Consider the following 16,589-nt stretch of genomic DNA (forward strand, 5'->3'; position numbering starts at 1 on the left):
CAAGGGTCAGCCAATACCTTCTGTGTTCACTAGTCCTCCGGTTTAACCCTAGAGGACTCCATGGGCCTTATTAAAGTCATGCTGTGCATACTGCCTTGCTCATCCAAAAAGGTGCAGTAGCACTCCCAGATCATTCAACTTCTGTAGCCTCCTCCTCTGGTCATGAGGTGGGAGGTGGGGGTGCCAGTTAATCATTAGAGCAGTGTTCAGGAGGTGAAAGGTCAAAGAACAAGGTGTGAAGCCCTGCTAGGGAAACAAGTACACTTTTAGGCCACACCAAATACAGCACATTTATTTGGAAACAGTAATTTCAAAATCATCTCCCAAACTTAGAATCTATAGACCAGTATAGATACCTAAAGTAAACAGGAGCAGTCTTCATCAACTGGTCAGTAACAAATAAAACTAAGTTAACTGATTACAAGGAGTAGTATTTTTCATGTTTCCCTGTTAAGAATCAGTTGGAGTGCTCTGTAAAAAGCTTCCCTGGAGATTAATTCCATTAGTTGATTCAGCTAGTCTGGAATGGGACAGTAAATTTGGGAATTTTTATTTCCACACATGCCTCTAGATGACTGTCAAGTCCCAAGGAACTTGGAACATGATTTCGCAGATATTAAGTCTTGAACTACTGATCCCGGAAAGACTCACTGAAAAGTCTTATTCAGTTCAGGAAACAGACCTCTGAAGGTTTGGTTCAATACATTCTCCTGGTGGAAAGCATCACTTTATTTTGGTTGTTTCTAATTCTGTCCCAGCTTATCCAGATCATGTTTTTTCCAAAGGGTCCATTTTTCTTGACTGAGGTTTAGCAACCCAATCGAATCATTCTTTAGAAATAGTTTCTATTAAAAGATAGTCACATTTAATAACCTTTACTTGTTTGTCTTGCTCCCTTCTCTCCCTCCCGACAGGAAGCGAAGGCGCTCTGTGTACTTAATATTCTGACCTTTCCACCTTAAACCTCATACTGACCACCCCGTCTATACCAGCCTCGATCTCATCATTTTCTTTAACTGGCCCAACTCCCTCTGGCGTCCCGGTCAAGATAAGATCTCCTTCTTCTAAGGTTATTATCTTAGAAATGTAGCTGATGATGTAGGGAATGGAAAAGATCATGGAGGATGTCTCGCCCTCCTGCCTGAGCTCCCCATTGACCTTGAGCCACAGTCTCAGTGCGTGAGGATCAGGGATCTTCTCTTTGGGGATGAAGGCGCTGACCGGGCAGGAGGCCGTGAAGCCCTTGGCCAGAGTCCAGGGCAGCCCCTTCTTCTTGCACTCGTCCTGCACATCCCTGGCGGTCATGTCCAGGCACAGGGCATAGCCGGCCACGTAGTCCATGGCGGCGGCCTCCGGGACTGCGCGGCCGCGTCTGCCCATGAGCACACCCAGCTCCAGCTCGTGGTGCAGCGTGCGGCAGTAGGTGGGCACCAGCACGGGCGTGCCCTCGGGCGCGTAAGCGGTGGACGGCTTCAGGAAGAGCACGGGCTCGCTGGGAAACGCGCTGCGCATCTCCTTGACGTGGTCCGCGTAGTTCCTCCCCACGCAGACGATGTTCTTCCCCCACTCCCAGAAGCGGGACAGTGGCCTCGGGGCAGCCATGGCGCAGCCCTAGGTCACGTGGCCACCGGCTCCGGCGCCTACGGCGGCCTGGAGGGAACGCGCTGCTTCAGGACGCTGTCCCGTCGGCGACGCCCTATCCTACCTTGCACTGCTCTTGCGGGGCGCGCCCGGTGGCTACGTCAGGATGCCGGCCCGGGCCCCAGAGAGACTGGAAGCACCGGACACAACTTCCCAGCTACCTCGGGCACCCCTTCACGGGCCCGCCTCCGGCCCTCAGCAGCCCGGCGGGGAAGGAAGAAGTTGAAAGCGAGCGCGCTGATTGGCTGAGGTGGGGGCGGGGCGGGGCGAGGCAAGTGCTGGTTGGCTGGGGGCGGGGCAGGGAGAGTCGGGACCTGTTTGGGGACGAAGCGGCGCAGGGCCGGCGCTTGTTGGGTGGGGGCGGGTCGAGTGGTGCGAAAGGGAGCTGATTGGCTGCAATTGCCGACGCCGGCGTTGCGGTCCCGTGCGGGGCAGTGCAGCCCTGCAGGTCATGGTGCTCGGCCGCAGGCTGTTCGGCTGCCGGAGCCTCGCCGCGCTGGGAGTCGCCTGCGCGCGCCGCGGCCTTGGTAGGTGGGCCGGGGCGCCGCTGTGCTGGGCGTTGGTCGGGCGCGCCGACGCCGTCTCCGGGGCAAGGAGCCGAGACTGCTGGTCCGGCGAGGAGCGGACGCGGCCACCAGGCCTCGGAGGGGCCGGGCGTGGTGAGGGTGTGGGCACAACCGTTCCTGCCTGCGTTAGCCCGCGGGCGAGCCTACCTGGCGCCTTGGCCTACAGATCTTCCCCTCTCGGCGTCTGGCGACCGCGGGCCGCCGCGCCGTGGCCAACAGCCTGCCAGCCGAGTCCCAGTCCCGCGGCAGCCGCCCAGGTCCACAGTGCGTGACACACCCTTGCTAAGGAAGGAGCCTGCCCATTGAGGTTTTCAGGACGCAGTCTCTACCTCTGGGACGCGGTGTCCCCGGAGCGCTGCATCGGAGCCCCTAACCCATGCGCTGGGGCGGCAGGTGCGCACAGGTGCAGAGAGGCGGTATTGGGAAACGCCTTCAAGTATGTTGTGGGCCACACAAAACATGTCTTCGGACTTGGCGCAGACCATAGGCTGTAGCCCGTGACCTCTGCTCGTGCAAAACGTTCCAGGTGCAAACCGGTGAGCTGGAAGCGGTTTCCAGGCAGTGTTGGGAGAGCGGTACTTGTGGAAAAGGAGTAGGATTTCTGGTGGTGCCGGTGCCTGGTGAACTCCTTCCTTAGGAATAAACGCATGCTCTTCAACTTGCCAACAAGATATGTGTGTGTCTAGAGCAGGTTGAACACCGGCTATAAACAGTGTTCCTTTACGGGGACACTGTTTTTGCCTGGAGTGTTCTACCAGGAAATAGGTAAAAATAGGTCCTTGTTGAGCATCCCCCCCAACCAGTCCTGTTTTCACTCTGATGTCCTCTGGTAGCTTGAATAGTGCTGGGACTTGGGGGAAGTAGAATGTCACAAAAAAATAATCAGACAAAATGTTTATTTTGCTGAGCATGAATCTGGAAAATTCCCAGATAGTGTGTCCAGAAGGGGAACTGGAGTTCAGTGGTAGAGCACTCGCCTAGCACACACAAGGCTCTGAGTTCCGACCCCAGCACCACCAAAAAAAAAAAAAAAAAAAAAAAGAAAGATTTCCCAGGCCCTGGCAAATAAAGTTAACCTCATATTTAGATGGCCCCTGGAGCAACATCTACCTAGAATCCCACTGTCCCTCCTTATATTTTCCTACTCTAAAAATATGACTTAAAGTGTTGGGGCCCCATGTATTTTTACATTTAATGGGAGTTTCATTGCCAAAAGTACTTTGACATCTGTCCATTGAGTGGAGGATGCTTTTGTTCCTGTCACTTCTCGTGGCCTCCTGGCCCAGCCAGTCAGAGTTCTGTGGCTCACTTCAATGATGATTCTGTGTCTCCCACCCTTGAATCCTGAGTGGTTGTGACCAGATCTGTCCCCCTGGAAGTGGTGTCTGGTGCATTCTCCACATCTCTAGTGCCTGCCATTTGGGAGCAAATGCTCTTTTCTCCTCCAGTTGGAGGCCTGAGGGCTGTGAATGACTGCATAGGACTGAGCTCTCTCTGGAGGTGAGCTGGTGTGCTGGAGGGTACACAGCTGGGCACTGGTACCCTTCTTCTGCCTCCCCTTCCCCTGTTCTTCCTGAGTCAACTCCCCAGGGTCAGCAGTAGTCCTGTTTGACAGTGGTTTGCATCACACCACAAGTTGGCAGTTCTGTCTTATTTAGAACCCTCAAGAGAAAATAAAGAACTAAGTCTGAGAAAGCTAATTTCCACCAGTGTGTGCACGAGTCATTTTCTACACTTGCCTTGTGGATGTGATTGAACCAGGACATTCTCTGTCTGAGGAACTCTAAAAAGCCAGCAAAGAGCAATAGGGTGCAGTAGTACACACAGTGGTTCCAGCAACTTAGGAGGTGAGGAAGGAGGATCACGAATTCAAGGCCAGCCTAAGCACCTTAGTGAAACCGTCTCAAAACAAAAAATAAAAAAGAACTGGGGATGCAGCTTAATGGTAGAGTACCCCAAAGTTCAATCTCCAATACTGACAAAAACAGAAACAAACACAGAAAAAAAGGGCAAGAGTGGCACAGGCCTGTATTCCTAGCCACTCAGGAGGCAGAGGTTGGAGACTTGCAAGTTCCAGGCCAGCCTCAGTAACTTAGCAAGATGCTTTCTCAAAATAAAATTAAAACCCTGCAGGGGTGATAGATAGTTCAGTGCTTGCTTTGCAAGGCCCTGAGTTCATTTGGAGTGGGAAGGGGTGCGGCTCCTTTGAAGTCTGTTTGGTGTGCCCGCCCTTAGGCTGAGGACCTGAGGCTGCATCCTGTGTCTCCAGGCCCAGCCCTGCTGGGAACCCTCCTGTATTACACAGATTTAAGGAAGAGTTTGACTGTGGAACAGAGCGCCATGAAGGTTGAGCTACTGCCTGCCCTGACCGACAACTACATGTACCTGATCATTGACAAGGACACCCGGGAGGCTGCCATTGTGGACCCTGTGCAGCCCCAGAAGGTGCGAGGCTGTGCCCAGGCCCCTGTGTTTTGTCACCCAGTACCCTGTCTTCATCCCCATGGGTTAGAGCCACTGTGTCCTTGTAGCTCTGCTGAAGATGAGTGGAAATTAGCCCATTTAATTTTTGAAAGCAAACTAGTGTCCAGCCACTCTCTTAAGGGGGCATTAGGAGGGGTGGAGAAGACCACGGGCCCCATGTGGCAAGTACATGGGTCCTTTGGACATGACTGTTCCTCCTGCCTCTGCCCCTTGGTGCTGTCTCTGGGAGGCTGACCTCAGCTGGAGGGATTTGAGGAGGTGGTGAGTAGGACCAAGAGCTCCAGCTTGATCAAGAGAAAAAGACCATCTTCCTCTATTGTCCTAGAGTTGGTCAGCCAGCAGGGTTGGGCTGGGGGTTAGGCACCCACCCTGCAGGAGGCAAGCCAGGCCAGGAGTATGACCCAGCCTCCGTCCTGCCTCCCATGTGGCTGCAGGTTGTAGAAACCGTGAGAAAGTATGGTGTGAAGCTGACCACGGTGCTCACCACACACCACCACTGGTAAGTGCTAGGCTCCTCAGGCTGGTTTTCTGGCTCTGGAGGCGCCTGTGGTGGCAATGGGGGTGTGTCACTCACTTGAGGAGGGCAGGGGCTGGCTCAGTGCACATGAGGATGGATCCCTGGAGGATTCAGGAAAGGCACCAGGGTTCCTGCCCTCTTGCCCTTGAGCCTGGGAGGCACTGACTCTGGGCCCTGGGTGGTGGGTCTGCTGAGGGAGCAATCCCTTGGGGAGATGTTTGTGGCCTGTGTCCTCTGGGCTGCTTCACTCATGGTGTCTAGGAGTCTGGCTTCTGGACCACAGGAGGGTGCCCAGTGGCTGTCTTTCATATCTCTTGGGCTTGAAATGGGACGTGGGTCTCCATGTTAGGGAAGAAAAGAATCTAGATATTGGTGTTTTTTTGTTTGTTTGTTTGTTTTTTGGTACTGGGGATTGAATTCAGGGGACTTTACCACTGAGCTACATCCCCAGCTTTTTTATTTTGAAAGAATCTTGCTAAGATGCCCTTGCTGGCCTCAAATTTGCTATCCTCCTGCCTAAGCCTCCAGAGTTCTTGGGATTATAGGCATACACCACAATGTCCGGCCACTCGTTTTTTTTTTTTTTTAAATAAAAAAAAGAGTGTTTTTGCTTTTCTGTTTGTTTTGTTTTAATATTTGGAAGCTGAAAACTGGGGAAAGTGCCTGTGTTTGGGTCTTTGGGGTAGAGTCGCCTACCCAAAGCCCTCTTTTTTGGTCTTTTGAAGCTTTTGAGGCCCTTAAAGTGTAGAAGAAATGTTTCTTTTGTTGTTAATTTTCTTTTCCAAGTGACCATGTGAGGGCATCTAGTGCCTTTTTCTTCAACCCATTCCTTGAGGCATCTCAGCCTGGATGGGGCCCCTGAACACCCAGGGCTTAGGCTGATGTAAGCCAAGTGTGGAGGACAAGGCTCAGACGCAGAGTCCTTGGCCAGGGTCCTCCGAGTCCCAAAGAGGTCCCTGCATTAGGGTGGGTGCCAGTCACCCCACTCTTGGCCTGTGCTGCTGAATGCCCTGTGCCATGGCTGCCCTGCTGCAGGCGCCCCCACCTCTGAGGGCCCTGCTGGGGCCTGTGCTGCTGCCTGGAGGCCTCCCACTCTGCGCCCTGCCCGCGCCAGGCAGTCCACGCTCCAAGAGACTCTTGCTGGCGCTGCAGTATGCCGTGGCTTCCTCCAACACCCTCTCAAGTTTAGGCCAGGACCAAACCCTGGATGGAGCTCGGGGATGGGCCTGTTCCTCATGCAGGGAGCACTATTCTTGTCTCGGTGGTAAAAGATCAGTGATGAGAGCATTTTGAGGAGCTGGTGGCTCCCTGGCCTGGGTGCTGGTGGGGGGCAGGGGGGCTGGACAGCTGTTCCACCCTTACCTGGGGCCTGCTGGGCAGAGGATTCTTGTCTGGGTGCTGGAGTCTTCATGGGGTGTGGACTCTGAGGTGGACATGGAGCGAGGTGGGGATGATGACCACTGGACTATCAGGAGGCCATGTTCCCTGAAGTTGGGAAGGCAAATGCCCCAGCCTTGAGTGAGGTCTGACCCAGGCATGGGGATGGTCCCAGTGGGGTCACTGTGGCCTGGGATGGGTGCAGAGTGGAACCCTCTGCTGCCCCCTTGCCAAGTGCAGGCTAGAGGACTCTGGGGAACCGTGGGAGCCCTGAGGAGTGCCAGGAGGTCCTCCAGCTTGTTACTACTAGCACTGTGGCTGGCCTGCCCACAGATAGAGCCAGAGGTTCCTCAGGAAGCTCTCCTGAGCTCGGTGCACCTTAGAATCACCTGGGGAACCTCCAGAACAACTGCCCCGGCTGCCCAGGCCAGTGGCACCTGAAGGTGGCTGGGAGTGGAGCCCCAGTGCCTTGGAAGGGGTCATCCAGGTGATTTGTTCCTCTGCTTCAGCAGCAGTAATGGGCAGGGCACAGGGTGCCTTGCTCATGAACTGGGTGTCTGAAGAGGTTTTCCAGTGCAGCCCAACCACAGACGGGAGCCTTTCCTGTTTTGGAAGGTGTATGTTTCTTATGAGGAACAGACCTGGAAAAATGGAGCTTCCATTTGGTCGGGGTGTAAAGGCAGCAGGCAGACTCTGCACCCGGCAGGTAGCCCAGCCTCCTGTTGAACTTCCAGGGACCACGCTGGCGGGAACGAGAAGCTGGTCAAGCTGGAGCCAGGGCTGAAGGTGTATGGGGGTGACGACCGTATCGGGGCCCTGACTCACAAAGTCACTCACCTGTTCACTCTGCAGGTAGGGAGGATCTTCAGAAAGGTGCTAGGGCTGGGCGTCCTTGGGATTGGGCCTGGGGCTCCCTGTGCCTGCCCCAGTCTGTCTGCCCTTGGACAGTCTTCCCTCTCGGGAATTAGCAGGAAATCAGTGTGTGCACAGTGTGTCCCTGGTGTTAGGAGGCTGTGGAGCACAGCCCTGGGCCACAGGGACTTGGGGTCCATGGAGCTCTCTTGGATGCATGATGATGGGCTGTGTGGAGGGGTGCCAGGATCCAGACAGCTTCCAGTAGCTCAGCCGCGAGTGCCCACACCGATGTGGAGAGTGGACATGAGAGGTCCCGATGGGAACTCCTGCGGGTGTCTTGCCCTATTGGCTTTGCCATGAATCCCACTGTTCTGAAGTTAGGAACTGGGGAGGTGGGTGGCAGGAGAGCGCTCTCCCTGGAAGATCGCCTGGTTTTGAAGGTCTGAACAAAATAAGCCCCTTTGCCCTTGAGCAATCACTCCAGAGTGGTCCCTGCATGCAGGGCTAGGCCCCAGGACGGAGTCCCTTAGCCACTGCCCCTGCCCTGGATCTCCTACTCTGTATGTGGGCAGCTCTGCAGATGTCTGTGGAGCACAAGGTCTGAGCAGGCTGGGTGCTGGGGATGGGTCTTGTGAAAATAGCATTGCCGCCTGCCCCTGACCCCCTGGAAAGAGGGATCGTGGGGTCTCATGCTGATGCCTGCTGTTTCAGGTGGGGAGTCTCCATGTTAAATGCCTATCGACCCCCTGCCACACTTCAGGACACATCTGTTACTTGGTGAGCAAGCCTGGTGGTCCGGATCCCCCTGCTGTGTTCACAGGTGAGCCTGAGGAGTGAGGAGGGACCAGGCAGACTTGCAGGGACCACTTTCCTTCTCTGGCCCTAAGTTCAGTGCTCAGAAGACTACAGCCCTCAGGGTGGAGCCTAGGCTGGGCTCCAAACATTCTGGGCTGCCAATGGGTGCTTGGGAGTGGGAACACCTTCAGGACCAGATCCCCGCCACGCTTGCTGCTGTCAGGTGCTGGGGAAATGGCCTCACTTTGAGAAGGCCGTCTGGCAGGGACACCCCAGCCCTCCAGCACAGACAAGTGGGCATGGCCTGGGCACAGGGAGTCCCTGAGGAGGGGGACTCCAGGGCTGCCAAGTGCTCCTTTTACATCCCTTGGATGAGCCCTGTGGGCTGGGCTAGGCTGGACCCAGAGCATGGTGGGACTGCAGTCTGATCCAGATGTCCTACATACTGACCTCCAGTGCTGGACACTGAGATCTTCTGACTAGATGGTGATGGAAGCCACCGAGTTGGGCACGTGAGCAGCAGCCAGGTTTTATGGGGGCTCCTGCCTATAGAGACATGTCCTCCTGGCCCCTGGAGGGCAGAGGGGTGGCTCTGTCCATTCCTTGCACTGGGCATGTGGATTGGCTGTAGGTACACCTGAGCATCTTTCCCTGTGCTTGTGTCACTTGCTGTTGAGGACGCACGGCACCCTGGCCTCAGCCATGCAGCCAATACTGCCTGAGGGTGGCACACAGCAGGCTCCTGGGGTCACTGTGGGGCCAAGCCAAGAGTATGGTGCTGCTCAGGAGCCTGAGCCAGGGCAGCCTGGATGGCCAGCGCTGGGTGGCCATGGTGCTGGTTAGCCCTGTCTCTGGTTCTGTCAGTGACTGGTGCTGAGTCTTGGTTCCTGCAGAGATTTCTGCCCTGGCTTTGTGACCACAGTGAGGTTTTCATAGAGCCTGGCTGGGGCCAGGAGTGGGGCTGCGGCCGCGTCGGCGGCGGAGGTGTTAGGGTGATGTGGGCCTTGTGCTGAGGGAAGCGCCCAATGAGGGGTAGAGGGGCATCTGCCGTCTCCTTGGCTTTCCTGAAGGTCCATGATTATTCTAGATTATTCTGCGCTTGTTTGTAAATGCAGCTGCTAGATTCCTGATTCCCCACATGTAGTGTGTGGTGCAGGGCAGGGACCCTGGGCCATGTCAGCTCTGGGCCAGCCCTGAAACAGGGGACAGAGACCTGCCGCATGGCTGTGCCGAGAGGCAGCATGGGATGGGATTCCTGGGTGACTGTGTGGCCCTTGTTGCGGGCTGCCAGGCTTCACAGCAGCTGCCCCAGCGTGCGTGGCTCTTGTCCCTTGGGAAGGCCACATATAACTCCTGGGTTTGTCACAGACATCAGGAGGGCATGGTGGTCTTGGGATGCCCCTTCATGAGGCTGTCCCTGAGCTAGAGGGTGATGTGGAGGGTGGCTGTGGCCTGCTCTTGTGCCTTGGCCTGTGTGTAGCTGTTGGCAGGTACCCTGAGTGCCTCAGCCCCACCCCAGCGGGGGCAAGCAGGACGGTGTCCTGGTGAGGCAGAGCTGTCTGGCCTTGACAGGGAGGCTGGTGGTGAGGAATGGCTGTCCAATGGGCCCCCGTGTGGGGCCTGGAGCCATGCTGGGCCCTCCATCCTGGCTGAGCCGAGGAGGGATCAGTGTAGGTGACAGTCCAGATACAGCAGGTGTGGTGGGTGTCCCCTGCAGCTGCAGTTAGAGATAAGGTCCCTTCAGGCCAAGGGGTGATGAGGGGTGGTGGAGAGGAGGGTGTAGTGGCGGACTGCCTGGTCAATGTCTGTGGGAGGGCCCAGGGTTTGGGACTGGGTTTGGGACCCACCTTGTGGCAGTGAGGCCAAGGCCTCAGGAGTTGCAGGAGGCGGTGGCCCCTGGACTCAACAGCAGGGGCATATCTCTCTGTCAGGGCGACAGCCTGATACTCAGAAGAGGCCCCTGCTTCTGGCCCCTTACCCCTGCCCACTGCGCTGGGGTACCCAGGGCCACCACTGAAACACACCCTTCCACCTGAGGAATCTGGGGGCCATGCCTGCCATGGAGGGGCAGCAGGGAGGTCCCCCACGGCCGACTCTACTGCTCTGAATGGTGGGAGTGCACTTGGTGGGAGTGGTCAGTGCCAAACCATGGTGCCTACAAGGTGGGCCAGCCTGGGTGCAGGGCCCAGGTATGCAGGGAAGAGAGGTGGTTGGGCCGAGGCCTGCAGGGCAGAAGACCCTGGGTGCTCTCAGCTGCAAAGGGAGGGGAGGGTCAGAAGGAGGAGGCCTGAGAAAGGCAACTGCAGTGTGGGCTGGGAGGGCCCCAGAGCCATGGTGCGTTGGGAGCTGGAGGGTGGGGTCCAGGCGACATTGGTTTCGGTGCCAGTTGAGACGCGAGGCAAAGAGTTCGGGGTAAAGACAAGAGTTCTGAGTTGTCTTGTGCTGGGTTGGATGGAGGTGGCTCCTGGGTCTGTATGGACGTGGCAGAGGCTGTGGTCAGGGACAGACAGTGTGGGGAGCTCGAGGCTCAGCGAGCCAAGGCCGTGGGGTTTGGCCCGCAACCAGCTCGTGGCCAGCAGCCCAGCTCGTGGCCAGCTACCTGCACTTCCCAAGGCCCAGCCAGCCCCCTCAGGTGGCCATGTTTTCCAGGTGATACCCTGTTTGTGGCCGGCTGTGGGAAGTTCTATGAAGGGACTGCAGAAGAGATGTATAGAGCGCTGCTGGAGGTCCTGGGCCGGCTCCCTCCAGACACAGTAGGCTGTGCCCCCATCCTGTGGGACCCCAAGTCCTAGGCCCACCCCAGGAGAACTGCCATTTGTATGGGTGACAGGATTCCTGTGCAGTCTCCCCGTGCAGGCCCCACCTGTGTGCTAGGAGAGCAAGCAGGCAGGGGAAGCTCCTTAGTGGAGTTTTTAGTGGTTTCTGACATGTGTAGGAAGCGTCCAGCCCTGAGGGATGGTCCTGTGGGTACCTAGTGGCTGCATGTGCCCTGTGAGGTGCCCAGGTGGGGAAGTGGGTGTGACCTTCAGGGGTGGCAATCACCTCCTTTCGGGTGCTGCTCTCTCCTCAGAAAGTCTACTGTGGCCATGAGTACACCATCAGCAACCTCAAGTTCGCACGCCACGTGGAGCCCAGCAACACTGCTGTTCTGGAGAAGCTGGCCTGGGCCAAGGTGAGTGCCTGGTACCCACGGCTGGGCCAGTCGTCCTGTAGTGCTCCTCGGGTTCCTGAGGCTGGGCACCGAGAGCCTGTGCCGTCCAGCCTCTGCCGCACGTGAGGGCTGTGTGGGCCTCGGAGGCCTGCGTAACACCAGTGCTGCCATTCAGAGCAGTAGAGTCGGCCGTGGGGGACCTCCCTGCAGACATGGCCCCCGGATTCCTCGGGTGGAAGGGTGTGTTTCAGTGGTGGCCCTGGGTACCCCAGCGCAGTGGGCAGGGGTGAGGGGCCAGGAGCAGGGGCCTCTTCTGAGTATCAGGCTGTCGCCCTGACGGAGAGACCTGCCCCTGCAGGACTTGGGCGAGGCCCCTGCTATTGAGTCCAGGGGCCACCACCTCCTGCAACTCTGTTCTTAACAGGTCTTGTGTTTGTCCATCGTCTTTTCCAGGTTGGGGGAACTTACAAGGTGCTCCAAAATCACACACGGTCTAGATCAGGTGACACACAGGCATGTGCCAGTGCCCATATCCAGGTGCTTGGGTCAAACCCAAGGCCTCTCACATGTAGGCAGATCTGCCTCCTGCCTCTTAGTAACTAGACGTAGAGGATGACCCACTTACAGGAGAGTGCTGGTTCAAGTGGCCGGTCTGGTTAGGTGAACTTGACAGCGTGCGCTGCAGACGTGGCATGCTGCTCCCCGGAAGGCCCCCTGGGTGTGCTTTCTGCCCCCGTAGCAGACTGTCCTCGAGAGTGTGTGTCCTCTTGCTCTGCTTCGAAGGTCCCTGTTGGCCTGCTTCTGTGTGGCCACTGCATGGATCCTGCAGTTGTTTGTCCATCCCCTATTCATGGCCTCCTGGGCCGTTTCCAGGTTTTGCAGTTGAGTGGCGCTACCAAGAGAGTTGGTGTACAAGTCTCGCGTGGGTCCATGTTTTAACTGCCCTTGGGGAGATGAGAGTGGATTGCTGGGTCATGTAGTTAAATGTCTCTTTGCCTCTGAAGAAGCCACCCAGCTGTTTGCTAGAATGGTCGCCCCATTTCACACCCCGGCTCTGGAAGCTTAGGTGTTCCATCGCGCTTGTGCTGACCAGCTGTGGGCACTGCTGGCCCTTTGGGGTCTTGTCCTGATGGTGTGCGTCTGGACCTTGTGCTTCTGCCATTTCCATTTCCCTGACGACAGGGAAGCTGGCCATCTTTCCACATGGCCCTCTCTTGTGAGGGCAAGTTCAGCTCGTGTCTGTTTTAAACACCGGGTTCTCTTATTGAGTCATAAGTGTCTTTTGTGTCTTTGTCAAATATAAATATATGGCTCAAATATTTTTTCCCAGTTGGTGGCTTCCCGTTTTCCCCAGACTCCTTTGAAAAACAGAAGTTGATACTTTTGGTGAAGTTCCACTTTTTGTTTCCTACAAAATCTTTGCATATTCCTGGGTTACAAAGACGGTTTTCTCCTGGAGTTTTGGTCTTGGCTTTGGCATTTGTGTGGACTGCGCAGGGCATGCTCCAAGCTGCTGCTGGGAGTGGCAGAGGGGCAGGTGTCCTTCCATGGGTGTCTGGTCATTCAGTGGCTGAAAAGCAGTCCTTTCCTCATTGGATCACCTTGGCACCTAAAGGAAAATGCTGATGTCCTCGCAGGCACCCTTGCCTCCGCCGGGTCTGTGTGGCCTTTCCCTGCATCAGCAGCATCCAAGGCCAGTCTTACGGAAAGGCCTGAAACCTGGTGGAGTCCATCTGTTGCTCCTCTTCCGAGCCTCCTGGCTCTCTGCGTCCAGTGCGTTCCCATATGATTCCTGCAACACCAGGATGGCTTTTGTTTCTCTTTCAAGTTCTGAGAATCGAACCCAGGGGTACTTTCCTACTCATCGACATCACCTTTCTAGATGTTCTTTTGAGACCAAGTCTTGCGGTTGCCCAGGCTAGCCCCGACTTGTGCGCCTCCAGCCTCAGCCTCATCCTCCGCCTCCGCCTCCTGCCTGCACCTGGCTGAGCCATACTTTTTGTTTTTAAGAAATCTCTGCTTGGGGCTGGGGATGTGGCTCAAGCGGTAGCACGCTCGCCTGGCATGCGTGCGGCCCGGGTTCGATCCTCAGCACCACATACAAACAAAGATGTTGTGTCCACCAAGAACTAAAAAATAAATATTAAAATTCTCTCTCTTTAAAAAAAAAAGAAATATCTGCTTACCCCAAAGTTAGGAATTTTTTTTTCACATTGTCTTTTGGAAGTTTCATAGCTTAGCTTTTACCACCTACCACCCCCCCCCCCCAGGGCCTGCCGGATCGGGAGTGGCCCTCTGCCACCTGACTCTGGCAGTTCTCTCTATGCGCCAGTCATTGATTTCATTGATTGTTTTGAAGAACACATTTCTGCCTCAATTTCCCCACTGGCTCCTGTCCTCCTGCTGCTCACCCCTCCTCCTAGGGACTGTGCATTTCTGTGCTCTCATTGCACAGCTCCTACATGGGGCCTGGGGTCTGGGACTTCTGGGGTCTGGGACTTTAGGCCTTTTTTCTTTTCTTCTTTGCAGTGCTGGGGTAGAACCAGGGCCTCTCGCGTGCCCGGCACAGCTCCACCCTGAGCCACACCCCAGCCTGCCCACCCCTCTCTCTGTGCTTTTGCTTGTTGCCTCTGCTGTGTGAAAGAGAAAGCTTCCCCTCTGCCCTGCTCCCCCACGACAGCAGGGGCACATGCAGGCTGGCAGCAGCTCCCCCTTGGATCATGTGTGTCAGGGCCTGTGGTCTGCAGTGACCACACCGATGGGCCTTCTCGCTTGGACCAGGTTTGAAGATCACCACTGGGTATTTGAAGTGTGATAGTGGCGTCTCTTGCAGGAGAAATATGCCACTGGGGAGCCCACGGTGCCATCCACCATCGCCGAGGAGTTCACCTACAACCCCTTCATGAGAGTGAGGTGAGTGGGCACAGTGGTCCCCCATGTGGCTGTGCCAGCAAGAGCTGACCCCAACCCAGAGCCCACATGGTAGGCTTGCCCCATGGGCATCATTAAGCAGGGCTGCAACTTCTCCCAAGTGTGAGAACTTTCCTTGGCACCTTGGCAAGGGTGTGGGGTTCCAAGACCCTGGGGCCAGGGATGCTGTCATGGGCCTGGAGGCCTGGGTAGTGCAGGACCCTGTGGAGATGGTGGCTTCCTGCCTCCTATGGTGCTGGAAGGACCTGGTGCAGCCGCACGATCTCCTGCAGTGGAGAAACACCTGCCAATTTCCTCGCCACAGAACCCCAGCTCTTCTGGGTGTCCTGGGGGCAGTGGGCTGTGTGCTGGGGCAGTCGGCAGCTCACAGATGCCTCTCACCCCCACAGGGAGAAGACGGTGCAGCAACATGCCGGCCAGACTGACCCCGTGGCCACCATGCGCTACATCCGCAGGGAGAAGGACCAGTTCAAGGTGCCGCCAGACTGAAGCACAGCACCAGCACTGCGGGAGGGGAGGGTGGGCGACCCTGGGGTTGCACTGCAGGGGGACTGGTTCTAGGTCAACTCCAGAGCCCTTAGATGGAGTTACAAATGTTCTAATGCATATTTATAAGAGAAAAAGTTTTAAAGTATTTATTCCCACACCCTCTGCTGGCAGACTTTGCATTTTCTCTGGCCTTCACCTGTGGCTGTCTCCAGCCAGAGCCAGGCCCCGCCCTGTCCTCCTGGCTCTGCAGGGAGAGTGGAGGTGGCTGGCTTGCCCTCAGGCCCTTCCTTCCTGCTCCTGGTCTCTCGATCTGTCTGCCCACAGCAATGAAAGCCCACCCTCAGGGGCGCTGGCACCTGGTTCTGTGTCATCATTTTTGTGAGTTGACTTGAGCTCCTTGAGCAGAGAACCTGTCCCTTTCTGGACTGGGGCATCCGGTCTGCAGTGCCCAGGTGGACACAGCCAGTCCTGTGCCCTGGCTCCACCATCTGTCTGTTCTGGTTCTTGTCATGAATCGGGGCAGCAGAGGGACGTCCCTGCCTGTTCTACCAGAGCAACTTCACACCTTCTCTAGGGCCTTGGGGCTCTGCACTTACCTGTATGCCCTGCTCCTGTGCCCGTACCCACAGAAGCTGCTGTGTGGGCCAGTCCTGGAAAGTTCCCAGGAGGCTAAGGGGTAGTGCCTCGTCCTGTCCCAGCAGAGGGGCTGTCTGAGGTGGTAGGCAGGTGTCCTTGGTGCAGCCTTAGCTGAGCACCCACACCGCTGTCAGGTTCAGGTCAGGACTGTCCTTACCTGTGTGGTCCCTGCTCGTGGTTTTACCACTCACCGTCCTTCCTCTTGGAGGAGGCTAGGTCCTGTGCTCTCCAGTGAGTGTCCCTGCTGCCCCAGCTCTTCCCCTGGCTGGAGAGCACTCAGCCTGGCCTAGCCCGGCTCTGGTTGCCCGATTCACATCCTGGGCAGTGGGTGGGGGCCGGGGAGGAGAGGGAGCAGCAACCCCAGATGTCTGATGGCAGCCTGACCCAAGATGGAGGGGAGGACGATGTGGACGATGTGGTGTGGAGGAAGGGGCACTGCCCCCAGCTTACTGGGGAGAGGGGCCCGTCAGGGGAGTCAGGCAGCAGGTCTGTGGGCGGTGTGGATGGCTGTGCTGCCCGCTCTGGCTGTCTGCCTGCTCTCCTGGTGCGGCCACAGTGCTTGCCTAGACCCCAACTCCACTGAGGGCTCTGTGGCCCTGCAGTGGCCACGTGGGCCATACTGCTGTGAGGCTAGACACCAGGATGTCTCTAGAATTTCATGGCGATGACAGAGTTGTGCCTTCTTAGAGACTGATGCAGATGGGACCCCAGCTCCTCCTGCACCCACAGAGGGGGCAGGACCCTGTGGGTGGCACGGCCATGTGCACTCACCCATGTGCGCTGTGGCTGACGCCCTCCTCTGACCCCTGGTCTTGGCAGCATTATCTCCACTGCCAGAGCCGTGGTGGGGAGGCCCTGCTCCTGCTCTCCTCCTATGGGTACAGCATGCAGGGACCCACCCCCAGGTGCCCCACACCCCCAGGTGCCCCACGCCCCCAGGTGCCCCACGCCCCCAGGTGCCCCACGCCCTGGGAGACTCACCAGGCCTGAGGGTGTGTGCTCAGCCCTCTGAGACTTGCTTCATTTTCCCCTCACCTGGTGGCCACGGGAGGTGCCAGGCAGTTTCCCTGCTGATGGGGACACAGTGACCTCCTGCTGCAGTGAAGCTTCCTGCCTGTGAGGGTCCCCTGGGCTCGTGAGAAGTGGA

General features: G+C 56.9%; 2 protein-coding genes across 6 annotated transcripts; one reads left to right on the plus strand and one right to left on the minus strand.

The window, feature by feature from the left end:
• Positions 1-691: 691 nt before the first annotated feature.
• Positions 692-1,879, minus strand: Fahd1 (fumarylacetoacetate hydrolase domain containing 1). Its single transcript, XM_027940740.2, has one exon. It carries the CDS (start codon positions 1,600-1,602, stop codon positions 937-939), a length of 666 nt encoding a protein of 221 aa, XP_027796541.2. The 5' UTR covers positions 1,603-1,879; the 3' UTR covers positions 692-936.
• A 165-nt stretch (positions 1,880-2,044) lies between these two features.
• On the plus strand, positions 2,045-15,165 carry Hagh (hydroxyacylglutathione hydrolase). 5 transcript variants are annotated; one of them, XM_027940734.2, is made up of 9 exons: positions 2,045-2,168; positions 4,477-4,652; positions 5,126-5,190; positions 7,320-7,437; positions 8,152-8,260; positions 10,885-10,988; positions 11,306-11,407; positions 14,220-14,299; positions 14,707-15,165. In XM_027940734.2, the coding sequence occupies exons 1-9, from the start codon at positions 2,093-2,095 to the stop codon at positions 14,804-14,806; spliced, it is 930 nt and encodes a 309-aa protein (XP_027796535.1). In that variant the 5' UTR covers positions 2,045-2,092; the 3' UTR covers positions 14,807-15,165. The 5 variants fall into 5 exon arrangements, with proteins under 5 accessions (XP_027796535.1, XP_027796537.1, XP_071461488.1 ...); XM_027940736.2 differs by having other exon boundaries at positions 4,513-4,652; XM_071605387.1 differs by having other exon boundaries at positions 2,066-2,168; positions 4,443-4,652.
• The last annotated feature ends 1,424 nt before the right edge of the window (positions 15,166-16,589 follow it).

Source organism: Marmota flaviventris, chromosome 19 (assembly GCF_047511675.1).
Source record: "Marmota flaviventris isolate mMarFla1 chromosome 19, mMarFla1.hap1, whole genome shotgun sequence".
NCBI lineage: Eukaryota > Metazoa > Chordata > Mammalia > Rodentia > Sciuridae > Marmota > Marmota flaviventris.

Coding starts and splice junctions, on each gene's coding strand:
- Fahd1 (XM_027940740.2), bottom strand. CDS start 1,602: ATGGCTGCCCCGAGGCCACTGTCCCGCTTCTGGGAGTGGGGGAAGAAC.
- Hagh (XM_027940734.2), top strand. CDS start 2,093: ATGGTGCTCGGCCGCAGGCTGTTCGGCTGCCGGAGCCTCGCCGCGCTG. Junction 10,989..11,305: donor GCCGGCTCCCTCCAGACACA/GTAGGCTGTGCC, acceptor CTCTCTCCTCAG/AAAGTCTACTGTGGCCATGA. Junction 11,408..14,219: donor AGAAGCTGGCCTGGGCCAAG/GTGAGTGCCTGG, acceptor CGTCTCTTGCAG/GAGAAATATGCCACTGGGGA.